General features: G+C 45.3%; 1 protein-coding gene across 2 annotated transcripts; it reads left to right on the forward strand.

Moving 5' to 3' along the window:
- The first annotated feature begins 631 nt into the window (after positions 1–631).
- Positions 632–16,196, forward strand: LOC142767583 (uncharacterized). Of its 2 annotated transcripts, none has more exons than XM_075869547.1 (5): positions 632–1,029; positions 10,125–10,179; positions 12,334–12,422; positions 15,594–15,753; positions 15,851–16,196. In XM_075869547.1, exons 1-5 carry the CDS (start codon positions 883–885, stop codon positions 16,111–16,113), a joined length of 714 nt encoding a protein of 237 aa, XP_075725662.1. In that variant the 5' UTR covers positions 632–882; the 3' UTR covers positions 16,114–16,196. The 2 variants fall into 2 exon arrangements, with proteins under 2 accessions (XP_075725662.1, XP_075725663.1); XM_075869548.1 differs by having other exon boundaries at positions 890–1,029; positions 10,117–10,179.
- Positions 16,197–27,893: the final 11,697 nt, after the last annotated feature.

Genomic DNA, 27,893 nt, shown 5'->3' on the forward strand with positions numbered 1-27,893 from the left:
CTAAATATGGAAAGTTGCCTTTGTAAGTTAACATGACAGTACCAAATGGAGAAGCCACACGAGAGAACAATTCATCGTGGGCTAAAGAATGTGTTTTAAATATTATACACAGCTTTGCAAGATAATATCGACGAGTTTTACTCGTCTAGGTGTGGGAGGTGTAGGCCTGATAAAATGCGATGTTGCTTCAGAGCCTTTCTTTCGTAATATTGCAATTTTATTCAACTCTTTTAAACGCGGCACCGTAAATTTCTACTGGGTGCTCAAACACGGCAAGCAGGTCGCGGGGCAAAATCTTTGTAACATTCTATTACCGAAACAGCGATACTAGCAATGCTTGAGCTGCACTTGCTGTTTTCTAAATTGTAACCTCCTCAATCTCATCACTGTGATCAGGAAACAGAGAGGAAAAGTACAGCAGTAGTATGTAGAGAAATATTCAATTTCAAGCCCTTTAGCAATATCATCTAAACAAATTGCCAGTTCACTGTTGAATTCTCGATGGAAACAAACAGCTGATCAGGGACGCAAGCTTGGCTTGGCACTGGCTTGGCCGTTCATACAGAGCCAAAAGCCGCTGCAGGAAACTGAATTGCGGATCGTATTGAGACAAAATATTTTATACATTTTTGTTTTCTTTGTTTCATTTCTCTAATTGCTCTTGTGATGGCGTGGACCGCGCTTCGTGATCTAATGTACCGGCGCACTGTTTTTAAGTTTAGTATGGCGCACGATAATACATGATTGCGTGCTTTAATTTAAAAAGGTTCGCGAGTGTGGCAGCAACACTGCAATGTCAGGAAGAGGCACGGGGAAGAGGATAGTAGTAGAACCAGTAGCAGCTGCATGCCCGGGTGGAGCGGCTGATGCCCAGATGGAGGAATGTCAACCCGATGCCTTTTGTGTTGGCCGTTCTGGCAGTTCCGCCGACTTTATAGAAAGAGACGACCCCGTCGCTTGTCCTCTTCTCTTTTCCTTCGGGCATCAGCGACAACATTGACGGACGACGTGTTCGACTTCACCGTGCACGTGAGTATAGGTTGGTTTTTCATTCGAGTGAATTCTTGTTCAGATTTGCAACTTGTCGACTTCATCCTGATCACCTGTCACCGGCAATAAGTCACATACATGTGATATTTAGGTGAAATAAATGATAATGCACATTTTCTGCTCCATTTGCGTGACTTAGCTACACCAGGACATGAGGTAAAGCCTTTGTCGCCTAGCCACTAGCAGGCAAGATCGATCACTCGCATCCTTCAGTTCACGAATCAACGCGCCTGTCTTAAAATTAGTAAGCTGCTCGCAAAGAAATCTTACCGAGGCAATTTTGTTTTCTGTGAACAATGCACCGTAGATTTGTCTTGAATAACAAAAAAAAACTTGAAAAATAAATGTCGCGACCTTTTAGAAAACGCCGTGTCTAAGAGCTAGACGCGGCATTTTGTAAAAGGTTCATTAAATTCAGTATGTTTTCGTAGTTTCTGCTTGAAATTATTATTGTCTATGAATTTCATGGCCCAATCTTTTGCTTTGGCTGAAAATCTCGGCGGCAAAAACTGTGTTCAGTGTCCCTTTAAGGGCAGGTGTAGATGCCATCATTTCAGTCGCAAATCTTTTTGCTAGTCGGTCGGCTGGTTAACAATAAGGGTACTAACTAGAGTTCCAGATTTCATCAGCAACACATCGTCATGGCTTCATCAGATGCTGCATTATATACATTCTATCCTCGTTTTTAAATAGGTGTACCGTATGGTCCACTGTTACAGGAAACAAGCGAGCTCATGGACAGTGAGCCATGTGGTGCTAACTGGCAGCGAGGCTTGTGAATGGGACGCATGCGCATAGAATCGGGGTGCGCCCAGTTTTGTCTGCCATTTCTCCGCCTGCACGCATGACAGCATTGGAAAGCGCATCCGTATTTTAGCTGCGCAATTTATCTAGCCCAGTGCCTCCTGCTTCAGGGATTTCCTGTGAGCACAAAAAATGCATGATTTTAATCGTTGCTGCAGTGTTTTGCAAGTTGTCACCGTAAAGCACATCATATTTTTCGCATAATGCTCGCTGCAACTAGCAAGTTTCGATGACTCAAAATGCTGTTCAGGTCTGATGTAGCAAACATTTTAAGCTCGTCCTCGTGACCATGAAATATTGGTTTATTAAATAATGGAAGGAAGAGTTGGTATCAGTTGATTTACAGTGTGAAAATGAAAAGTGCGAAGGACCGTGCCTCGCAAGTAAGCCCCGAGAGCATGAGCAGAGAAGTAGCAGATGAGGATGCTCATGCGCTGCATTTCCAAATCTCACCAGCACTAATGCTTGACGGACTGCTGGCCACGCACTAGCGTGTTCTTTCTGAAACAGGACTTTGGCCCTGTAAGCAAGTTCTTGAAGGGCATAAGTAAAACGTAGAATGGGCCCCCTAAATGCACCCATCCTTGAACCATCGGGCTTATGAATTAGTGCCCTTTTCAAAATACAACTATTCTGAGCTATGAATTGTGACAGAACAGTGCACGATGTTTATAAATGGGAAAAAAGTCTTTAAATGTCCCCTTTATACATAGTGTTCTTGTGATGTCACTTCTGCCGTTGTCGCCCTCTCCCGCCATGCCCGGGTAACTCCCTGGGTACCTACGGCAGTTCACGTGCTGCAGTGCGGTTTGTTGGGGGCTCGTCATCTGTTGCTGTGAACGATGTGGAAGCATTGTGGTTTTTTGTTGTCTTACTTTAACGAGCTCATTGGATTAGGAAGGCCTCGCTCGTTCACTCGATACAAGACCAGATAATCAAGATGTGCGACACATATACCAGTCACGGCGTACACCGGCTGCCCGCCACAACCTATGAGGGCCTATTATCTTGCTTTCACTACAAATTGCCTGGCCCAAAAACAAGTGAACAAGTGAAAGCTCAAAATCTCTCGAGCCGCAATTTTAAGAGTGGATGTGCGAAGCGCAGCTGCTCCCATCGAAAACTAGTCGTGCAGAGCTTGGCAAGTTTACAAGAGATATAATATTATGAATATATTGTCACGGCCTATGCCACCAAAGTAGCAATGCCCCCCCCCCAAGTGTTTTAAACAGTGCTGATGTTGAGCTTGAGCCTCTTTGATTGCAATTTATTTATTTATTTATTTATTTATTAAAGGTACTTTCAAGGCCCGAAGGCACTACAGAAAGGAGTGGTTTGAACAATCGTAAGTGCAGTTAAAAAGTTAAAAAAAAACAGAAAACAGGAAAAAAAGAAAAATTCTACAGGGCATCATGTATGGCGAGCTTGAAGTCTTTTTGGTCCGTTATACAGGCGATGGAGGCGGGAAGGTGGTTCCAGGCGGCGCTTGTCCTTGGCACGAATGAATCATTATATAGTCTGGTGCGACAGGATGGTAGGCCCACCTTAAAGCGATGATCCATCCTTGGTGATATGAAGCGAGGTGGATGAAACAGGGCGTCCTTCAAATGGCTGTTATAATGATAGATTTTGTGAAAAAGGTTAAGGCGAGACAATGTGCGGCGCAATGAAAGATCAGGCAAGTTTAGGGTGCTCTTCATGGATGTGACACTGGAATGACGTGAATAATTCGATAAAATGAAACGTGCTGCGCGATTCTGAGTGGTTTCGAGAGATTGAATGAGAATGGCATGAGTTGGGTCCCATATGGCGCATGCGTACTCTAATTTTGGTCTGACCAATGTTTTATACAGTGTTAACTTGAGTGACGATGGCGCAGAGGAAAAGTTACGGCGCAGATAACCAAGCATGCGGTTAGCGTTGTTAATCACATATTCTGTGTGTTTATTCCAGGAAAGATTAGAAGATATGTGAACACCAAGGTATTTGTAATTGTCAACAGATGGTAATGGAATGTTATTGAGGGAATAAGTACGCAGACAGTGGGTGGTAGTGCGACGTGAAACTTGCATGCTCTTGCATTTAGATATGTTAAGTGTCATGAACCATGTGTTACACCATGCGAATATGCTATCTAGGTCGCGTTGAAGGTTAAGGTGATCGACATGACTGGTTATTTTCTGGTAGAGGACGCAGTCGTCTGCAAAGAGTCGGACAGTAGAAGAAGAAACACAAGAAGGAAGATCATTAATGTAAATTAAGAAAAGGAGTGGCCCTAAAACGGACCCTTGCGGTACACCAGATGATACTGCGGAATTAGGTGAACAAAAATTATTAGCTGTCACGTACTGGCTGCGGTTAGAGAGGAATTCTTTAATCCATGTAAGTACATTGGGGTCGATGTTAAGCTGAGTAAGTTTGAAAATGATTAGTGCGTGTGAAACGGAGTCAAATGCTTTAGCGAAATCTAAGTATATGCAGTCAGTATCAAATTCAAGATCTGCGTTAATAAACAAGTCGTTAGTAAAACACAGCAACTGTGTTTCGCATGAAACTGTCTTACGGAAGCCATGCTGATAAATGCTAAAGAAGGAATTAGATTCAAGGAATTCAATGAGGTGCGAGTAAATGACATGCTCTAAGATTTTCACTGGAATGGATGTTAACGATATGGGACGGTAGTTATTGGGGGAATGTACATCACCAGATTTATGCACAGGGACCACCTTCCCAGTCTTCCAGTCAGATGGCAGTGTGGACGTCTGTAATGACTGTTCAAAAAGTTTTGACAATATTAAAGAAGAATAGACTTGAGTACACTTCAACATTTTTGACGAAATGCAATCTGGACCAGCTGATGATGACACTGTCAAGTTTCCAACAAGTTTTTCGACACCAACTGCATCAATGATAATAGGGTCCATTGGCAAGAAATCGGTGCTTGTTAACTGTGGAAATATAGTTGGGATGCTGTTCTGAAAGTGTGCAGCAAATACATTACTCAGAACGTTGCAGCACTCGCTAAGAGCGACTGGGACATCAGACTGTATTAATTGGATATGTCGCGTTGTAGTTCCGCTAATGATGCTCCAAAACTTACGTGGATTAGAGCGCAGCAGCGAAGGAAGAGTTTCATCGAAAAATACTTTTTTGGCTTTCGAAAGCGCAGTACAGAATTCTCTGTTAAATGTCTGATAAAAAGACCAATGGTCTGTTCTGGCTGTTGATTTGGCGCGTCTGAATAGCCGCTTCTTTTTATTGCGCATGCGTTTCAACGTGTTATTGAACCACGGAGAACGAGGATTCGATGAAACTTTTCTCTTAGGTACAAATCGGTCAATTAGGGCTAGCAGTTTGTTCTTATAGTCTAGCCAGTTCTGTTCAACAGATCGCTGCTCAAAACCAGCAAAGAATAGGTCAACAAAAGATTGTAACTCTGTATTCATTCCATGAAAGTCCGCTTTGCTATAGTCTTGGATAATTTTTGTTCTTTTCTTGATGGAAACCCGTGCTTTTATTGTGAAGTGGATTATGCAATGGTCGCTAATTCCCGGTAGATGAGTGAAGGGTGAAGCTAGGTCAGGTGTACTGGTAAGTACTAGATCTAATACGCTAGCGGAAGTGGGAGTAACGCGAGTAGGAAAGTCAACAAGCTGGGTAAAGTTGAAGTCGTGACAAAAATTCAAAAATTCCCTACTTTCACCTGAGTTGTGCTTTAAGGTAACCGGGTCTCTTTCCCACATGATGTCGGGAAAGTTGAAATCGCCAAGAATGAACAAAGGTGATCTCGGGTATCTGACGAACAGCTGATTGACAACATCATGCAAGTCATTGCAAAAGGATGATGATGCAGTTGGTGATCGATAGCAAATACAAAATATTATTTCGCGAGAATCAATGAGCACGCGAACACAAACAAGTTCAAGTGAAGACATAACAGGAATAATATGAGAGGCAAGATTATCGGCAACCGCCAGCAGAACACCCCCACCAGACCGGTAATCGCGGTCGCATCGGTAAAATTTGTAGTGCTTCTCACAATCCAATATTTCTTCATTTCTTACTTTTGTAGAAAGCCAAGTCTCTGTCAGACCAACAATATCAGCGGAACAGGAATCAATAGCAGAAGACAGTTCGACGCGTTTATTCAGGACGCTGCGCACATTAGAAAAGAAAAAAGAAGCGTTTCCTGCGCAGCAACGAGACGGGCGTAGCTATGAGGTGCTAGAAGTGTCAGCACGTGCAGGTAGAGAGGGTTCTTTGTCCTTAGCTTGGGGTGAATTGATTTCGCGAACGCTGTCGCTTTCTGCGCAGTAAACGTAAGTTTTCTTGTTCATGACCAGTTTGTTAACGCGTAGCAAATACGGTTGCCCGGCTGCCTTAGCAAATTCCATTAATTTCTTCCTTGAGTTTCGCGTGCTTTTGCAAAAATCTTCGCTAGCTGATACACCAGTTCCTTTGAATTTTTGTCTCTGCATCAGGATAGCATCTCTAACCTTAAATGACGAAAATTTGACGATAATTGGCCGAGCTTTTTTAGCGGCGTAACTTCCTAACCTATGTGCTCGGGAAACTTCGGAGTCAGAAATGTGCATGTCAAGGTGTCGGGAGAGTAGATCACGAACATGGCCTTCAGACTGAGCCCACGTCTCATTAGGGCTGTCCGATATACCAAAAAACAATACGTTCTCTCGTCTGGACCTGTCTTCAAGATCGTCCAGTCGGGCACTGAGTGTCTGGCCTTGCACCTTGACAGTTTCAGCGATTAGACGTGGCACATCACTGACTACTGCAGATCCGTCGCATGACTCGACGAAAGCTTCCACCGCCGACAACCTTTCCGTTAAATCAGCAACAGTTTGCGCTAATGCCTCCTGTTTAGTCTTTAGGTCGGCAAGAGCTTCCATTAGCTCATCGTGACGGTGATCACCTTTTTCAGATAGCTTAGCGATCGCGTCTAGTATTTCTTTGTTAGTATTTGCAGGGCCAGGGTTTAGTTCAACGTCTCCACAACATAGTAGAAGCTTTGTGACATGCACGCATTCGCACACACATTCAAATATGACACTTGGGCACGGTAGGAGCAGCAGACAGACGTTACTGGTTCGCTTACAGTAGAGAGAAGGAGGTTTACTGACCTGCACAAAAAGCAAAATCGGATTTCTGAGCGACCGCATCGTTGCCGCTCCACCGTGCCCACTGAAGGAACAGGAGAATTCCGTGGTCTTTATATGCTCTTGCGTCGCTGCAGTCGCCCGCAGTGTTGTGGACCAGGTGACGATGGAAAGGATGCCACCGTCAGATAGTGGCAGATGACGCAGGGGCGTGTTCATCCAGATCGGGGCCGCCAGCAACACCGGTGAAGAGTAGTGGAAATAGTCGTGGAATTTGTGGAAATAGTCGAGGAAAATATTATACAAGGCAGATAGCGACTTTGCGTGGTGTGTGCCGCGGTAATGCCAGTCATCACTTTATTTTTCACGTATGCTTTAACACACTTTTCACTTTGTATTTTGCTTTTGTTGTACGCTAATGTACAGTGGAGTCACTGAACATGATAGAGACCGTGTATGGAATTAATTGACTAATAAAAAAAAAATCCTGACGCCCAACTTGAACCGATCGGCTATACTTCAAGGTGAACTAATATTGTTTCCCATTCTTTATAGTTTGTTTCAATGAAATACCAAATCTCCTCGATCGCCATCACGATTTTAACCGCCTTCTTCGCCATCATGATTTTAACTGCGGACAAGTTTGTATGTACAGTATCTTGGTAAGCTATATCTGTTTGCAGGTAAATACTTGGCTATGGCACTTACCCGTAATGAAGTTGCACCTGAAGATGCAAATATTGCAAAGTTTCTTCAAGTAGCTTTTGTTAATCTGCACCAGCCAAATACGCTGGTACTTTTAGGAAAATCGGAATGTGCGTTCTCAATTTCAGGTTATAACTTTCAGCGAAGAAACACCCTAAGCTCTGCTCCCTCTGCGTGGACTACTAAATCAACTTGCCTCACTAGCAGCTCATAATTTCTCAAACTTGCATCGTGAGGCAAAACTAAACGGGTGCAAGCACGAGGAGACAACATGGCAGTTGTAGGCGATAGATTCGGTTGGTGCCCGGGCATGTTGGTGGCGCATTTCGGAAGTGACGAAAAGGCGCTGCGAGATGCACGTGCACACTTTGTAGAGTTGCTGTATTGGACAGCAAACTTTTTTTTTTATCTGAGCAGTTTTACCAAAGGAAGCTTCATCATATGGCGTGATAAATGAAGCGAATCCACAGGTTGAACCACATCATAGCCTCGCTGTGCTTTTGTACTTTTTTTTAGCTCGCAAAATTTATTTGTACATACTTGCCAGTAATAAGGCAGCACTTGTTTCTTTACCATATGATCATCTCCGGTGTGCTGCTGCCTCAATATTTCAAATTCTAAGCATTTACACCATTGTATGCTAACTTTTCCTTCAAAGTGAGACAAGCCACATGTGTATCGTAGATCAACAAGCATGCCAGTTTTACGTACTTGCAAGGTAAACATCAGAAATGCACAGTTGATCAAAAATACTAGTTTAATGGTGCATCTACATAGCAAAGCACCTGTGGCACCTCGGGAACAAGATAATGCCACGTATGTTACAAGAGATAATTAAAAAAGACAGGGGACGTTCCGTGAACAAATAGAAACAAAAATAAAATTGCACGTGGCAGCGAGCGAAGGCGGCAAGGGGGGGGGAGCCCGTGGGACTTCAGCGGATGAACGTAAGGTGTGTGTTTAATGTGTGGAAGAAAAAAAAATTCAAAATTTTGGCGACTGAAATGAGGGTGACTTAGTGAGTGCGCTCATGACGAGAGTAAACACGGTTATTATTTTTTTTTTCAAATCTCTTTTGAAAGCCACAAAAAATCTGTATGTGGTGCAGCCTAACAGAAGGTCCGTGAAGGCAAATTATGAATCCGTCGTTGTACAAAGGCCTTTTCTTTTTTTTTTTTTTCATGCGCACCATTCCCGCCGCGGTGGTCTAGTGGCTAAGGTACTCGGCTGCTGACCCGCAGGGCGCGAGTTCGAATCACGGCTGCGGCGGCTGCATTTCCGATGGAGGCGGGAATGTTGTGGGCCCGTGTGCTCAGATTTAGGTGCACGTTAAAGAACCCCAGGTGGTCTAAATTTCCGGAGCCCTCCACTACGGTGTCTATCATAATCATATAGTGGTTTTGGGACGTTAAACCCCACATATCAATCAATCAATCATGCGCACCATAAATAGTGCTCAAAATTTAATTGCATATGTTGTTTTCATCCTCGCTGTATTCCGTGCTGTTTATGATGTAAAAAAAAAAGTAGCACGCTGAAGTGGTGCTGTTTTTGGGCAACAGTTGAAAATGGCGGGGTGCATGAATGCGGAATACTGCCGCTTACACTCAAATCACTCTTGTGGTCACCTCCCACTGTTTGCAGCATGTGTTGTGTATACACAGCTGCATATTTCCTAGCTAGAAAAATTTGATTTTAGGTGTTTCACGCCATTTTCCATGTAACTATTCCACAATTGCGCACACTGATCAGCAGGCTTTCAATTGCGCTGAAGGACACAGGTGCCATAAAATTCATAGTCGATTCTTTCAAGAAACCGTATGTAAAGGCTGAAGCTTCATGCGTACATACACACACACATACCATATTGTTTTTTGTACTTTATGAAAGCTGCGAAGGTCTCATGTGCCTCCAAGCGTAACCTGTCTTATTTATTCTCCATCACCGCAAAAGTTTTGTGAGTTTCAAATAAAAGTACTTTGCGCATGGCCACTTTTGGGTAATTTTTTTGTGTAGGTGTTATTTGAGCAGCCTACAGTGTTTACTTTATAAGCCTGTATGTATATGTTGCATTATAAGGATGCAGAATGTGTGTAGCTGTACAATATAGATGAAGTGTAAAAATTAAGTGTGTCTATTGTAGTGTTCTTGCAACCAATCTTACCCCCGTATGCTAGAACGTCCCTTTACTCAACGCTTCACCTTCACTTGAGATGGCTGATGGGAGCGCCGTCTCTAAGCAGAGAAAATTGCTGCATGTCAGCAATAATCTGCTGTGATTCTCGAGTAGCGCAGCGTCGCTTTCAAACGAGCAGCGGCACAGTGCTCAACTCTGTCAAGTGAAGGGTGAAAGTCGAGTCGGGGAGCGTTTATGAATATGGGGGTTAGTTTTGTTGTCTTGTTAACCTGCCATTAACACTGGATTGATGCTACTTTGCTCTAGCTGTACAGTGCTCTCCAAGGCTCAAGGAGGCACCGCACGGGGAAGGCTCGGAGCAAATCATGCGTGAGTTTCCTTTCATTGTTACACTATGCATGTATTAAGTGATAGACTTTAATGTATGCTATTTGTATTGTGCAAGTTTTTGGGGACATACAACTTCCAACACTTATATGTTCTGACGAAAATCACGCAAGAATGAGAGAAGCTTGTGCAAAAATTATGCAAGAGTGTAAGAAGCTTTTGCAGAAGTCTGTGAAATGAAGTTTTGAAGTTTTGTGGCAATGTGTCATTGTACAGTGGTCAACAGTCTTGCTCAGCATGCTTGACTGCAGGGCTCCCGGCTGCACAGGCGCATCTACGGAGTGCTTGATGCATGATGGGCCAAATGTCAGCCTGCACACTGGTGCCTCTTATCCCCGTTTGTCTGTTACATCAGTGTCTCTTGTAAAGGGGATCAACTGTGCTACCTTTTTTTTTTTTCGAATGTAATGAGTTCTTTTTCCAGATTATTGTTGTTTTAAGGTAGAGCCTCACATTTCTATCAAATACTGAAGATTCTATTTTTCCTTCTAGATGCTATAAAGTCACTCCTTGTGTTACAATAGAGTGAACACTGTTATGAGAAAAGCTACTTTATGGAGTTAACTCACTCCATATTGACTTAACACACAGAATTGGTGAAAACTACACTCCATTCCAGCTGCATTAGGAATAATATTAATTTGCATACTTCTGTTTCTTTTGTTTGTTTGTTGGCTGGAGGTTTGGAGTATAGGGTGGGCAGAGGGCACTGTGTAGTCTTTCTTCATCTTCCCAATTTTGTGAACATCAATTGATAGCCGTATGGGAAGCAGCCAGCATGCTGAAACAGCGGTGCAAGCATGCAAGATGTTCACCATTGCATGCAGTCAGTTGCTGTGAGCAACCTACTGCATACAATTAACTGCGAGTGGTGAACTAACGCTGCACTATGTGTGCCTCCTGGAAAGCTGCAATGGTAAAGTGCCACAATCGTATAGTAACATGGATAATATCGCAATTTGTTTGTTGAATAATTTTGCAACAGAATCAATGGAGTTTTGGATAAATTTGTGTATCTGCCTGGTTCATCAAAGCTACAGAGTCAAATGCGGTATATACTCGCGTATTATGTGTACTTTTTTTGTCAATCCGGTCATGTGCGAAGCTAGTAGGAATCGCTGGCCTAAAAGCTCAACTGGGAATATATGTTGCAGGCGCTGTCGCAGCTGTCTCAAAGCGGATTGTCATTTGTTTGCTAAGCCTGTTCAAATGCCCCCATTTTCTTGAAGTTCTTCCGAACAGTGCTCACAAAAACCAGTTCCCACGACAGGGTTATACCAGAGAACATAAGTACTCTCCAATAATTGTCGGGAACCCAACGTAAAGTAAGATGCAGACAAGGAAGCGCGATGCCAACACAGTGCTGTGTGTGTCGCCCTTCATGTGTGTGTGTGTCCATTCCTTGTCCCAGTCTTCTATTGCGTTGTGTTCCCTCCGATATCTAACCAACACACCCAAGCTTCTATGCTAAGTCTTATTCAACGCACTTTTCTGCTGGCTCCCATACTGAATATTGCATGTCGAAGAACTCCACGCTGAGGTGCTTAGCGGTAGCACGGTTTCAGTTTTCTTCGGTAAGCTTTATAACAGCAATCTTCCTCGTATATAATTATTGTAGCCTATCACAAGGAACGGTAAAAACGCAATGGCCAGATGGCGAAACCGAAAAAAAAAAATGAGTGCGAAAACCTGTCTCATCTAGTTGATGTGACAGGTCCTTGCACGCGTTCAACATCTGTGCTGTGTCTCGGGAATACATTCTTGCCGTGGAAGAGGTGGGAAGATAGGAGGCAAACCTTTAGGCATTTCGGACTACACATAAACAGGTTTCAGTTTTCAAGTTCGATATTCTAGGGAAAGCATAAAAGTTCATGGAAGAAGGGACCTTGCACTCAGTCCATTTTGTGTAAGACTGCACTCGCCTGCTCGACAAGAGATGTGCCTGACCAGAGCATCATGAAGTCAAATGTGTCTGTGTGTGTGCTGGCAAGGTGGCTCGGGCTGGTTGGGGAGGGCAAAGTATGCGAGCGAAAAGTTTCTTGTAGTAAAGCAGGCTGGCTAATTATACTGGTGAGCAAATTATGTGAGGATGCAAATTGTGCGAGTAAATATGGTATGTACTCTTGTATGTTTCAGCTCTATTGCTACGGATCCTGCGGATCCAACTTGGCATCCGGCAGCAACAAAGACAGGTTCTGCAGGAGGTGCGACAGCTGAAGCACAAGGTACGGCTCTTGTCCGTGCCTCAGCACGCCCAGCCAGCACAGCGCCCCTCTGACCTTCCCCGGCTGCCTGCTGGTACAATTGGAGAAGTGGAGGCAGCAGAGGCAGCTACGCAGAGTAAAGCTGTGGCTGCGGCTTTGGTGTATATTTCTTGATTTTTAATATGCCTATGTAACATGCAGAAATTTAGTACTGCTTTAAGATACTGTGTTTCGGGAAACAAACTAGTCAGGTTATCTCATGAGCCACTGTACTACAGTCGAATATGAATAATTCGTACTCAAAGAGGCCAGAAAATTTGTTCAAATTAAAAGAAGTTCAAAATAATGAAAGTTACCGTAATTACTTGAATCTAACACGCACCTTTTTTCCGGTTAAGAGAGTTCATAAATCGCATGTGCGTTAGAATCGAGTACGAAAAAAAAAATGAATATGGTCATTCTATATCCATCGCCACTTACAAAATGGCCGCCCCCTACGTGCGTCGGCATGGCGCGTCGGTCATTTCTGCCTATGTGTTTCCCATGCGCGGCACTTCATACGTGTGCTGAGGAGTTCGTCATCTTGTAGTACATTAGCATCGACGGCATGGTAGGGCCGACTCCAAAAACTCGATGAGTGCACCACAATGCTGCTTCTAAAAGAAAAGTCGTCGCGTGTGCCGGAACGGACAGAAATCGGGCCACATCGCGGTCATTCGGAGTTCTTGAAACGTGCGTGCGGGACTGGCGGAAACAAAAGCAGAATATTGTCGACAGCAAAGATTCACGCAAAGGCTTCAGTGGACCACAGCAGGGTCGGTTTCTACAAATTGAACAGCTGCTCGGCGAGTATGTGAATAAGCAGTGAGCGGCACAGCGGCCCGTGACGACAGAACTGCTCCAAGTGCAGGCTATGCAGTTAGCCTTAGAAAAAGGGCTAATGCAGAGCCATTTTAAAGCGAGCAGGTGCTGGCTAACGAACTTTATGAAGAGAAAAGGCTTTTCCCTCCGAAGGCGAACGGGCATATGCCGGAAGTTGCCGGAGGAGTACGAAGAAAAGCTTCAGAGTCTTCAGAGGTTCCTCCTAAACTTGCGGCACAACAACGGCTACCTGCTTGGGCAAATCGGGAATGCCGATCACACGCCTCTTTACTTCGACATGCCTGGTACCACAACCGTCTAGGAGAAGGGGGCGAAGCAAGTTTGTGTACTGACATCGGGCCACGGTAAAACTAGAGTGACAGCAATGCTCTGTTGCACGTCAGATAGGCATAAGCTTCCCCCGTTTCATATTTAAACAGAAGACGCTCTCAAAAAGAGTCGTTTTCGCGAGTGGTGTGATCAAGCGGGCCAACGAGAAAAAAGGGTGCGCGTTGCAACCGATGTCTTAGTTTTTTTTTTTTTTTTTGTCGTGGAAACCGGGCGCGCGTTACAATCGAGGGCGCGATAGAATAGAGTAAATACGGTAAACGAGCGGAGGGCTCACCATGCAGTGATGCATGTGCATGGAGAAGTTTTATTCACAAATTACAGGAAATCCGTCATTAATTAAAGTAGTCAATACATGTCTGTACATGTTGGCCTTGCAACGAGTCAACAAGTTTTGCGTGCAGTTTGCAAAGCATTTGTACTTCGGCTTCAGTATTCTCCTGGCAAAAGAAGTTGCGCGCGGCAATGTCCAGTGCTGACACTCTTCGAAGACAACTGTGTTTCCACTGTTACCATCTGCGCTGCAGCCGGAGCGTGGCCAGCGCATGATGAGAATGGAGGAGCGTCTCCACCTGGAGAAAAGCAGATCGGCATTCGAGAAAGAAACACTCCGCGGCAGCTTTTTTTTTTTTTCTCTCTTCATGCGCGGTGTTGAAAGGAGAAGAGTCTCTTCTCTACATAGCCGGAACGAAAAACAGGGAAGCGTGACACCGGCGCGTTGCAGATCGGCATGAGAGAGCCAACTCTCTGCGACAGCTTTTTTTCCCCTCTTTTTCTTCATGCGCAGTGTTAAGAGGAGAAGGGTCTCTACGTGGCAGGGACGGAAAAAGCCGAAGCGGGGCACAGGAATGTCGCAGACTGGCATTTGGCAAACATTCCACCGCAGTCTTTTCTTTCCTTTTCTTCATTTTCTTCTTCAAGCACAGCGATGAGGTGTCTGAAGTGCCACCGCAGGATTGGGCGGGGTGCTGAGAGCGTTTTCGGAGCGCGGTATAGCTTTGATAGGACCACAGCGTCAGTTCGAATTAAGTGTGTTGGAATTAATGAGATTCGACTGTATTTACTATAGTCTGTGAAGTCCGAGTGAACTGTCCTAAGCTAGCAGACGATGTAGGCGGCATCGTGTGTTTGATGGGCAGTGACTAGCAATAGCCTGCTTAAAACAGACATTCAGTAATTTTGTTCATTTATCACCCTATTTCGTGTCCGCTGCGGCTCTCTCTACTTTGAGCTACAGTTCACCCTGCCTTGTGTTAGCCGATTTCTTACTTTTTTAAAAATCTAACATGCACCCAATTTCGCAGTGTGAAGAAAAATGCACCTTTGTTTATTGTAATGAGATTTCTATAGCGACATGCCTCTTTGTTGGCTATCACAGAAAAATATAAACAGCAAATGGTGCGACCATCTAGTGCGACCTTTATTTTTCTATCAGTTTCATCTATGACCAAGATTTGGTCGCTCTAAGGTTGCCTCTTAGTACACCTTGATCATGTTCATTTATCTTGTTGTTCTCTGCTTACAATGCATTGATTAAAAACATGTCCAAGCTTCTTTTTGAATTCCACATATTTTATCGTTTTTCACCTGTAGAAGCTACTCCTGGTCAACATTCAGGCAAAGACATTGTAACCTCGAAGAAACGTGTATTGGAATTTGAGCACTGTACAAAGTAATTATACTATTTCATAGCTAGAATCAATATTCATTAAGGGTTATAACAGTGTTGTATTTGATTTCATAACAGCGAAACTGCATTCAGAGAAGGACTCTGAAAGGTTCTCACACTGAGTGTGAGAGGGCTGATGTGGAAACCATTTTAGGTCAAGTGAGTTGAAGTTAGCGTAAAAAAACAATGAAATGTTGTGATGCCCAAAAATTCAAGTTGTTTTCAGTGTCCTCTTCTTGCAGATTTTTATCATGAAAACATTTCGATGTGCTGTTGCGTTCACCCCATCTATGCTTCTTGCATTTTTTTTACAGTGCAAGCACCTCCTGCAGATTGGGGGACGTGGCCTCCGAGAAATTGGTGTGAATGCCATGAAGGCTGTATTGGCACATGACGTGCAAGTGCTGTACAGCCTTCATGGCATAAAAGGGAAAAGGGCCTTTGTGAACCTGAGGCTCTGTAGATTAGTGACAGGTTAGACTTGTTCATTGTTTTATGTGTGTGTACCCTTGTGTATTCTCTGTACTGCAGTGCTTCATGTGTACTATGGTATTTCTGTTCTTGTATGCAGATGTCATCTGCCAAAAAGCAGGGTGCGACCAGGCGGAGGCCCTCAACTTTATTAAGAGGTGGCTGCCAGGGTCTGGTGATCGCTGTGGGGGCAGGAAGCGGCGCTTCAGAGAAGCATTTGTTGTGGAGCAGCCCGATGATCCCCACTCTCAGAGTGCAGATTATCGGCTGCTCGCGGCAGCTGGCTTCCTGCCCAGCCACAGCAGCCAGGGCCTTGACAGCACCACTGTCACTGTGCCCCCAACGCAACCTGACCTGCAGTAGAGCGGGCCTTTTTTAGTTGTGTATATATATTTTTCAATGTATACATTTTTTGTTGTACCAAATAAATAAAAAAAAACAAAGAATGAATAGTCTGCAGACTGTCGGTGGTGCACTGTTCGGCTAGCTAATGCTGATTCGGAAGCACCATCACCATGTTTTAGTTGCAAAAAAATGCTCTAAACTATGAATATTCTCGATTACCATGTGGGGGACATATGTGGGGATTGCAAGTGGGGGACATACGCTTTCAACATTTACTTCCTAACGACTTTTTTCGATCTGCTGTACCAAATACCAGTACCAAATAAAGCACTCGCTATTGCAAAAGATAAATTGGTAAAAAAATAAACTACACTTCTAGTGTTAGCAAAGGGAATGAGGTATAAAAGATAAAATAGATCGAGTAACTGCTTTCAGTTCTCAGCATTCAATTTTCTGTTGACCCAAGTATACAGGGCTGCAAAGCTACAAGAGCGGGTCATCGAGGCATATTGTTTAAATCTTCCGGTAAGAAAAATTCCCTACTAATAATGGTTACATAATGGCAAGCCAATCAGTAGCCAATATTCGTCGTGCAGGAAACATCGGTGTAATAACGGCATTTGATTGGCTGCAATGTGGCCCTGGATTCGTCCAATGTCGGTCGTACATCCGTAGCCAATATTCGTCGTGCAGCAAACATCGGCGTAAAATTGGCATGTGATTGGCTGAAATATGGCCCAATGTTGGCCGAACATTGGCAGCTTTGTCGGCAATACGATGGGCCTTCGTCGGCCCAATGTTGGTTGCATACTGGCTAAAACATCGGCAAAACGTCGGCCCATCATTGGCTTGAACGTCGGCCCGACATTGGAAGAAGTTGCACTTCCGACGTCGGCCCGACGTCGGTGCCGATGTTAGCCGATGTTGGTCCAAGATTGGTCCAACGGCGGCGTGCTGCCTGGGAAAGTTGGTGTGCAACTGCTCCACGTGCACAGAAACTAGAGTACAGCGTTTGGAGTCCGTGTTGTCTTCACACACTCCTACTCTGCCAAGAGAAGAGCACAGCATCGTTAATTTTTCAGCTTAATGTCCAAGACTTCGCCCTTCCGGTAGATAACCCATCGCGCTTTACCGGACGCCTTTAGCCTGCGTTCAACCACAGCACGTGCGGTAATCAACGCCTTTACCATAGTTTTCTCCCGACAGGGGATTCCGAGGCTGGTGCACAGCGACAACAGTTCTCAGCTGGATGCGAGGGAATACCGCCTTTGAAGAGTCCTGTGGCTTCTGGCACGCCATCAGCAGCCTTCATTTTTCGCAGTTGAACGGAGAAGTGTAACAAATGGTGAGGATAGTCAAAAACCTGATGCGTTAGGCAGATGATTGCTATCTTATACTTCCGCATACCAGAAAAGCCCAGGGGTAAAATGAGTGCGTCCCGCCCAGCTGCTCATGGTTAGATGCCTACAGACACAGCTGGCGAATAAATCTTAATTGCTGGAACCTGCGTGGCCTCTGTCGGTCTGATTACCTCAACGTGACCAAGACAAGCCAAGACGCCAAGCGTCATAATTTATCTGAAGGCACACAGCCCACACATTGCGGCGTGTGCATGCTGCAGACTGGGTCTGCGTGCAATACATGCATATTATGGTTTCACTTGCAGGGACGGCCCGTCAAAAAACGCCCTTGCGCAAGTATAGGCAACGTTAGATCGGACTTTCTGCCTGCCAACTACGTAATGCAGGCCCACACTTCACTTTCATAGAAAGCAAGCAACACAGAAATAGCTGTCGATTGTACTGATGACGCAAATTTCAAAATAGTTTGGTAACGGCAGCGGCGTTGAGAGCCGGATTAACGACCCAGAAAACGTACACAGTTCAGCGTGTTTCAGGGCAAACTGGGTTCGTTTTCGTGTCCTTAGACGATACAGCCGGGGCTAACTTCTACGCACGACCATTGGTGCCTAGCTACTTTATTCGCCCTTTGCCCACATAGCTGCCGAGAATTCAACGCATGAGAGTGGAGCGTATACAGAGGCGAACAACTAAGGTCGCAGATTCGCTGTCTTTAGCTTCAGTTCCCCGTCCGCATTTGGCGCCCGCACAAGAAACACTTCGAGGCATCGGCGTTGAAGATTTACTGCGATCTATCTCTGGGAAAGCACCTGAAAACTCATGTCAAAAAGCTTCAAGCGCCCGCTTCCATCACGCGAGTGTGAGCTGCTTTAGCTCGAGAAACTGCAGCAGCACAAATTGATTGATCTCAGTGAAAACCATTAAGGTGGTGCTCCAGGGGCCAAATCACAAGAAAACAGCTGCTTAACTGTGCATAACCTGGTGAGCCTGCCCATTTCCAATGGCGGCAGCAGAAGACTTGTACTGGCCGATAACCCGGTCCGCTGCTCACACTTCATTTGACTCCGTATATGTTCGCGTTTTGCTCTGCTGCTGCGCGTTTCATGGCGGTAAAGTAATGCTCTTAGCACAATTACTGTGCAGACTGCCATTCGAAGCACAAACATCTTATTTCAATCACACAAAATTATTCCAGAGATCACATCTTTTACGCGACAGCTTGAAGCCGCAATGCCTCAATGAAGCTCACGCGTACAACCCTGCCTTAGAGTCATTTACTACCATGTATATCACTGCTAATTTGCAATAGCAAGACTAAATTACTCAATACAATATCATGCCTATTGGAATAGCTGTATGCCTTATTGCAAAAAACAGTGTTACTGGGTACCAGCGTCTACGCCATGCCTGATTATAGGCCCAGTATGGTGCTGGTACCAGTGCATCCCAGCGCAAGTACTGGGACGCTAGAGCGGCAGCGTCCCAGTATTATGCGCAAAATGGCTTCCCACGGATAAAATGGGGGCGCTCATTTGCCATAAATAAATACATAAATATACCAGAAAAATAACGTTCTTTTACAATAAAAATAGAAAATAAACATTGAAAAAGTAGAACAGTACTTGACTGGATTCAAACTTGCTACCTCCTAATCTCTAACAGAGTATGCGACCCACTACGCCACGCCAGAACCTGCTTTTTGTGTTGTAAAACGACCATTTCTCCAAAAAACGCGCCATTCAATATCATGTATACAAGTCACTCAGTCAAGACTGACAGAATATACCTTTCCAAATAACAATTGCGTTTTGATTCGACAGTGACGAACGGCTTCCGGGCACCAAATGACGTGCAGATATTAGCAAGCAGCCACAGATTGTCAGCTGTTGCTGCCGATAGTCTTTTTTTTCCTTTGATAGCCGTTTGTAGCACTTGTGGCTGGTTAACAAGTAGAGATAATTCACATGTCTTGTTTGGTAAATATCCACGCCCTTCAGATTTGCTGCTCAACATGTAGAGCAAATTTGCTGCTCAACATAACCAACCTGTTATAACTGGTACCTTTTCGGAGACATGACTAGCACAATACGCACCATGACAATGTGATCGGTTGCCCTGGTTAAAGAGGAGCTGCAAATGCAGCGCCATGGCCGCTTGAAGAAGAACGCTTTCTTCATTAAGCAGCCGTGACAGTGTAACCACTGATGTTCCAAGCTGCTGGTAATTGATTTTGCTGTCATGTTAGACTGATGGAGATAAGCTACATTGAGCGATGTGGCCTGCGCTATGCGCGTGCAATTTCGCTTAGCGGGCTCGTCACATCCGTTAGCTCCCGCAGCTAAAGCTTTTTGCGTTGCAACGTGTGTCTCACGGCACACGAGGCCTTGCGAAAAAAAGCACATGCGTTTACACTACCATTCTTTGACAGTTCCCAACAATTTACGTGTTTGCAAATGAAACAAAATTGACAATACCTCAACAGAAGCACTGAAGAGGGAGCAGCGTGATGTCGTGAAAGGTGGTGAATGGTTCGGTTGCTTCGGTATGATGGCCCGAAGTCTGGCCCACCGCTCGGTGTACAAGTCCTCGAGCTTGTCTGTGGGCGGCTTCGTGACCCGGGTTCCCTGCGTGCGCTGGGACACGGATGAGCTAGAATAAACGCGGATCGTCGTTGTCGGTGCTGCTGGCAGCAGTGTTTCCTGAGGCATTGCGTGCCGCTTGTGGCCGACGACGGAGTATGCGCGCTGTGGCTGGTTACGATAACAGTGCCACGGGCAAATAGGATGATGGCAGATTTAGGTTCATTAATGATAGTTTTGAATCCGGCCATGGCGTCGAATGCTATGGCAGACTCTGCAGCCTCGTTTGGGTCCTGTGTGCGTATGGAGCCGGCACACATTGTGGTAAGCTCTTTATTAACTGGGGTACGTTTCGACGAGACATTGATTGCATAGACCTCTTTGGAGGCTTGGTATCTTGCCGCGTCAACGTGGGCCAGTGTGTTTGTACCATAGGTACTATGAAGGTATCTGGTGCCGGAAGATTGTCTACCGTCATGAATGCCGGCAAGCATGTTCTTCTCAAGGGCTGCGCAATGAAGTGCTGACTAATGAGGGGTGTGGGCGAGATCAAGTCTTGTCCGCTTGGCGACGACAGAATGGCGATACGTTCGAGTATCCATCTTCCGGTTTCACTACCGCGCAATCCTTCAATTCGTGCAGTTCGGTGAGCTTAGATAAGTTCGTCTATTGTATTGTGAATGACAAGGCTGACGAGGTGCGCGCACGATGTGGTGCGGGACACGCCTAAGGTGATGTTGCGGATTGTGCACATAAACCTGTCTACTTTTTATTGCAGCCTTTAGGTACGGTAAGGCGGGAGTGCTTCCAGTGGTTACGAAGGCGTTTAACAGCTGAACAAAATGCTTCTCTTGTATGCCCTCTTCATTCCTAATAGACGGGCTGTCTGAGAGACGGTGACAGCAAGCCTCTATAGTGCGACAGTATTACACCTGCTGGCTTGCGCGTGAAGGCCGAAAAAGCGCATGTGCTGCACTATTGGTATTTCGGATCCGGCGATCTCGAGAGTGATGAATTGTAGTGGCGGGTGTTTAGACGTGGCGTAGTCAGGAGAAAGAAGAAGAAGGAGTTGAGATTTCTCCACTGAGCACTCTAGACCCCAAAGCTGGTAGTGGTTCATACCATCACGTCGTCCGCCTATAGGGTGTGTCGCATGTTGGGTATGCGGTCTGCTTTATGCGGTAGTTCAGTTATGACAAGGCTGAAAAGAAAAGGTGAAAAAAAACGGCCGCTTTTAGTGTGCCCTTGTAAAATAGGGCAAGTCGCTTCGTGGCGTTGCTGTTATTAAGGGAAAGGTTCCCCAGTGTGGCCTTCTAAAAAGGAGCACACGTAGTTGCAAATCGTTCGCTAGGGTTTGTCGAAGCCAAGTTCTGGGCTACCGCTTTATGTTTCACATTATTAAACACCTTGCTTAAGTCAATGCCTAGCATTTTTCGCGTACCCGCACGTACAGGGCCTTTCAATAAATCATGGTAGATTTTTAACAGGGCGTCTTGAACAAATAAGCTGGCGCGAAAATTGAGCAAGGTTGAAAGGAAGAAAGTCTTGCTCTTTTACAAGTGTTTCTAACCGAGCCAGGACCACGTGCTCAAATAGTTTGCCAGGCCAAGGCCTGAACTTAACGATATGGGGCGAAGATTTGCTAAATCTACTTTGTTTCTGGGCTTTGGTGTAAAAACTATTTCCTTATGCTTCCATTTTTCTGTTATAATGCTGGCATGCCAGCAGTCGTTGAAGTAATTAGTGAGAGCAGTTGCTGACCTTGCGTCTTGGTTCCGGATTGTTTTGTTTGAGACGCCACCTGGCCCTGCTGCCGAAGTTGTGCGAAGCTTCAAAATGGCTGCATACACTTCGGATTCTGTGATGTCGACATCAAGAGCTGGGTTTGCTTTACCTTCATAGGGTGGTAGTTGTTTCGCTGGTTGGTGGACTCGGTTGATGTATTTGGCCGCCAGGTCGGTAAATAAATTTTCGTCTGATCCGCGGTGTTCGTTGACAGGTCGCTTAAGTCTGTGCTGTTTGGGTGTTCTTGAGTCGTCGATAACCAGTAAGTGAAGTAGCAGACACCGCGTCTTCTTGTTGTCTACTTGTTCATTGAGTCCGCTGTACAGCTGGTCCCATTGTTGGCGGGTGAGCAAGGTTCTCTGTCTCTTAATTTCTTCAGAGAGTGTCTGTATGCGCTGACGCAGTTTCTTGTTGCAGCATAGCTTCTGTCATCTGCCCAAAGGCTCGCGTCTGTGTCCCACATGTGGAGAAGACGAAAGTCTGAGGCAGGCGTTTCCTCTGCAGCTTTACTTTCATGCGTTGTGCGTCGCACGTGGTCGTTTAGTGAGGCTGTTTATTTTTTGGGGTTTGTTATGTGTTCCAAGGCTTCGCTTTCGCGCACTGCTCTAAATTTCGGCCAACTCCATGATTAGAGCAAATGCTTTTTGTGCTCTCTTGGCAGAGGATGTCTGTACCTGGATGGCAATGATGTAGTGGTCGCTGCCAGCGAGTCGATATGTGTTCTCGCATCTGGCCTGCGCAATATTCTTGCAGTATGCGAGCTCGGTTGACGTGTACCTACGTATTCTGTTTGCTATGTGGGTCAGTTACTACTGCAGGCTATTAAGAACGGTCAAATGGAGTTCCTGATATTGTTGCCTTTGCTTCTTGTCTCGTTTGTTTGCCTGCAGGTAGCCCCAGTTAGTGCGATTGGCGTTGAAATTGTACGGTGTAAGCAGTTGTGCGCCTCGAGATGGCGATGTGGTTTTCTGGAAGAGCAGGTTGAAGTCGTCGGCGCATGCGTGGGGTGCGCAATATACGTATCGGACAAAGACTGACTGATGCGAGCGTTTTCGTGGAAGAATTTCCGCTACTGTGAGTGGAATGTCTAGGAATTCAAAGTTGCGTTGTGTTGTCTTGAGGCTCTTGTGGACGAGCGTACCTGTACTTGGTGCTCCTTGGTTGTGCAGGTTGGCAAATTGTTGGAAAGCGATTTAATTCTGAAGTGAGATTGCAGCTGTTTTCTGTAGTGCGATGCTATCTAGAGGCGTTTGACAATTTGTAAGTTGTGTTTTGGTCAACAAGTAGCTGTAGGGTGGTTTCTTTTTACTGAAGCTCCTACAGTTTCTGTGCCACAAAGACAAGAGGGTGCTGGCCATGATGCATCAGCTAAAGCATTACTTGAGGGCGTAGTGGGTTTGCTGTGTTGGGTGGAAGAGGGAGAGGACACTTTGTTGCGTATGATAGCTGGTGCTCCGGCCATGCTTTGTTCAATTACTGCAAAACTTGTGTTTGCGGCAGTTCTGAGTGCTTCTAATTCGGCTACGAGGTTGTATTTGGCGGCTTCCATGTTAGAGAATCATGTGCCTATATTCGTAAGGCGTGTGTCCACGGTTGCAAAGGCTTCTGGTTCGGCACAGCGAATGGCGTTGGCGACTGTGGTATGAGCTGTCGTGTGGAGGGCTGCAGAAATGAATGCGTTGACTGTTTGAATATAGCAGCGTTTCCATGAAAGTCGTTTGATTGCTGCGGCTGGTTGGGGCTGTGAAGTTGAATTATGCACGGACTGGCTGGTTTTTGCCAGTATACTTTCTAAACAGTGGTTCTGCTCAAAAAGCGTTTCGATCTGAGCTTGTTGCGTCGCTATTTGCGATTTCGACGCATTGATTGTTTGCGCGATTTCATGACGAGCGGGCCAGCAACGAGGCGCACGACTTCGATGGCTGTGGGGGAAATGATGGAAGTAGAGACTCTGGGCTTTGCGCCTATGCCACACAAAGGTTGCTTGGTGATGCTTCTGATAAATCGGCATACCGAATGTGACTTCAATATCGGGTTCTTGATTTCGACCTTGAGTAGGAGGTTGCTTGACACTAACGAGATCATGACTTTGGTCGGCTGTTCCGTTTCGTCGGCGTTTGTTATTTTCCGAAACTGGTGTAGTTACGCTCGTTCAAAGCATGCGGGCTATCGTCCTTTGAGGTAGGCTGCGTCGTTGAGGGCCCGTTTTTTGTACCGTCTTTTCTACCTGTGCTGCGTTAAGTGGTTCAGGCTTTTCGGTGGAGCAGTACACTTATCTTGAGCTCTTCGTCATGTGTTCTCTTCGACAGACGACATAGCGCGCCTGGCATGGTGGCGTTTCTTGCAGCCGTGGCTCGTGGTCTTCTCCGCATTGAGGGCAGCATCGGCACCTAGGATGAGGGCACTTATCGGAGCAGTGCCTGGTCTTCCAGCAATTGAATCATGCGTCTACTTTAGGATAGAAAGGGTATACGAGACATGCCCCGCCACGGTTTTCTAGTGGATAAGGTATTCGGCTGCTGAATGCAGGTCATGGGATTGAATTTCGGCTGCGGTGGCTGCATTTCCGGTGCAGGCGGAAATGTTGTAGACCCATGTGCTCAGATTTGCGTGCATGATAAAAGACACCAGGAGTCGAAATTTCCGGAGCCCTTCATTACTGCGTCTCTCATAATCATATGTTTGTTTTAAGACGTGAAACCTCACATATAAATCAACCAATCGCATGAGACCTCCACGGCTAAGAAGCCATATAAGTAGGTGGTGCTGAAGCAGCGTTAAGTGTAAATTGTACGTTTTACCCATGTGTCTCCCACCTACACTTTGGTTGCTTTCTTGAAGGTCCTTCAGTGTCTCATCATCGGTGCGGAACATGTGGGCGTAAAAAGCGATGCCTCGTGTCACGTTGCCGGGTGGTGGGGCGTGGATGTGTAGCTCAATCTGCCGGTCTTCTCCGAAAAGGCTTGACGTGATGCGTTGCTACGCGATTGCTCGGTTGGTGGTAGCCTCACCAACAGTGAAAGTGTTATTCCTAAGATTCTTCTTTTCGGGACACGAGTTGTTTAGTTCGCCAGAACGACACCACCTGGTCTATTAACCTTAAAGAATTCAGTAGTGCCGCTTGACGTATGCAGTGGCGTAGCCATATTTACCATATATACAAATGAAACGGTACACACACTCTGAACGGTTGGCTTCCCCCCAGTGCGCAAATAAGAGCCCGGTGAGCTGTCGTTATATCGACAGCGACGAACGGCAATAAATTGACAGTTTTTCTAGACATACCCATGTCAGGAAGCCCACCGCATTTCACTCAAAATATGTGGCCTTGTTAGACACAACCTTGTTGTGTCAAAATAAGCGTGTTAGTTTTTTGTTTGTTTGTTTTTAGTTTTTGTGCTGTCGCATCGGTGTCGATATAATAGAAGCATGCTGATTTCAGGGTTTAATGTTCACCGAGCGTCAAGCGTTATGATTGGGTATGAATTTGACGTTGTGCTTGTATAATCACCAATTTGTGCGTGTGTGTGTGTGCTAGTTAAGTGAACCTCACTTGCTCCTTGCGTTATGCCAAAGTAAAATTGGATAACATCAAGAATGCTAAAAATGAGAGAATGAAAACGAATGTAGGAATATGTATTTTTTAAAATGCGAAGCAATTCTTAGTGAACTTCAGAGACCATATCTATCTATCTAGCCGCCTACGACTTTACGTCTCCAAGCCGTTTCGGTAAAAGTGTCGATACCAAACCTGGTATGGCATAACCCAACTGCATGAGAACATATTTGGCTTGTCATAACATGAACATCCTAAAGTGCTTGTCATAAATGTCAATATTTACATTTTATGGTACTGCAGCTATTGCGGTGGTTTCGTGCACATGGCAAGTTGAAAAACTTGTATGGTATGACATGATTGCATGGTGAACACAAGAGACAGACCTTAACATAAAAACCGCGACATGCATGTAATGTAACAACATGTATACATGCCACGATCATGAGCCACTCGCGGCCGTTTCACCTGCTGCACATATAAAAAGTTGATATTACGGTGTGTGAATGAATGACGAAGGTATTTGACTGGTGCAAACATGATAATCATTAGATGCGTGTGATATAACAACATGACTACGTTCCACGCTCAAGATGCACTGGTTGCCATTTTGCTAGGTTCAATTATACGAAATTTGGTATTACAGTACGTACATGGATGATGAAGGTATGTGACTAGTGCAAACATGATAATTATTAGATGTGTGTCATGTAACAAAATGACTATATGCCCCACTCATGGTGCATTGGCATCTGTTTTGCTACCTTCACTTATACCAAATTTGGTATTACGGGACACGAATGGATGACGAAGATATGATACTGGTGCAAACATGATAAACATGAGATGTGTGTCTTGTACCAACAACATGACTACATGCTACGCTCATGATGCGCTCGCGGCGATTTCTCTAACTGCACATGCACAAACTCGGTATTACGCTACGCGAATGAACGACATAGGTAAATTCAAACACGATAATCACGACATGTGTGTTATGCACAAACATGACTACATGCCACACTCATGATGCACATGCGGCCATACCGCTAGCTTCACTTATGCCTAATTTTGTATTACGTGACGTCAACGGTTGACGATGGTATGTGACTGCTGCAAACATGATAATCATGAGATGCGTGTCATGTGAGTACATGAATACATGCCACCATTAAGGCACCATCACATTTCGAAGATACGCCATGTGCGTGCTCGCTGGCGTTCATTTCATCGCGTCGCGCCGGCGTTGTGAGGCGAGGTGATGGTTTCGCTATATTCTCGCAGGCGTGCATCACGCTGTGTTGTTTTGACGCATGCGCCTTTCAGCCCGTTCAGTATCCCTCCATCACGAAAAGAGGGAGTCGCAGTGTTGTCATGAAAACGCATCGGCGCAAATTTCGTGCTGCTTGCTGTTGGACCAAGCCGACAAACGCTGGTTGCACTGATTGCGCCTGGCGTCAGATTATAGAGTGCTCGTGTTTTGCTAACGTATCGTCACTGTGGCCAGCGTGCGCGCGCGCTAACGCTAAAGGAGTATATTGGGCCCTTCATGATGCGCTCGCGGCCATTTTGCTTGCTCCACGTAGAGCAAATTTGGTGTTATGGGACGTGATTGAATGACGAATCATATGACTGGTGCATTCTTGATAATCCTGTATTGCGTGTCACGTAGGAACAAGAAAACATACCACGATAATAGCGTGGGCAAGGCCGTTTCGCTAGCTAAACAAATGCCAAATTTAGTATGATAAGACGTGATTAGATGACAAAAGTAATAGACACATCGAAACGTGATAATCATGATACGGAAGTCATGTAATGCATCATTTATCTCCATCTTTTAACGTTGTGCTGGTTTTAAAGTGACATCCCAGCTGAAAAACCTACCAGGGTCTGTTAGGTGTGTTCTGGTGTTATCTGCTGTGCACACCAGAACACGCTGGTATGTCCTGGTGGATATACCAGCCTAGTGTGCTGTGGTGTGATGAGGAGGCCAAGGTAGAACGTTTCAGTGGAAAAGCCAACCTATGTTGGTGCGTCCTGGTGTGATTGTGTTCTGGTGGGGTGTGTTCAGGTGTGAAATTTGGCCCAGTCTAATGTGTCCTGGTGGGAACGCGGATCCAGTGTGGTGTGCCGTGGTGGGATGTGTTATGGGGAATGTGTTTTGGTGCGAAAACGACACTGGTGTGGTGTATTCTGGTGGGATGTGGTCTGATAGTGCTTGGGGCTTACTTCGACTAAAAATGTTTTTCTACAAAATGCACTCCGGCTTCTACTCTCATATTTTCCTCAGCCAGATTCACTCACCAAAAATTACTGAACCCAATGCATTCACACTCGTGGCTCAGCCTGAGTGAACTGATCAGTAAGTTTACTTATAACATAGCTTTTCCAACTATGGCGTCAATGCTCTTCAGCTTCTTCGGCATTTAGTGTTAGTATGCACTCAACAAACTGGAGCCTGGTAACATGTAAAACATATCCTAAACGTTTGTCGCACAGCATCTGCAAGACAAC

Source organism: Rhipicephalus microplus, chromosome 7 (assembly GCF_043290135.1).
Source record: "Rhipicephalus microplus isolate Deutch F79 chromosome 7, USDA_Rmic, whole genome shotgun sequence".
Lineage (NCBI taxonomy): Eukaryota > Metazoa > Arthropoda > Arachnida > Ixodida > Ixodidae > Rhipicephalus > Rhipicephalus microplus.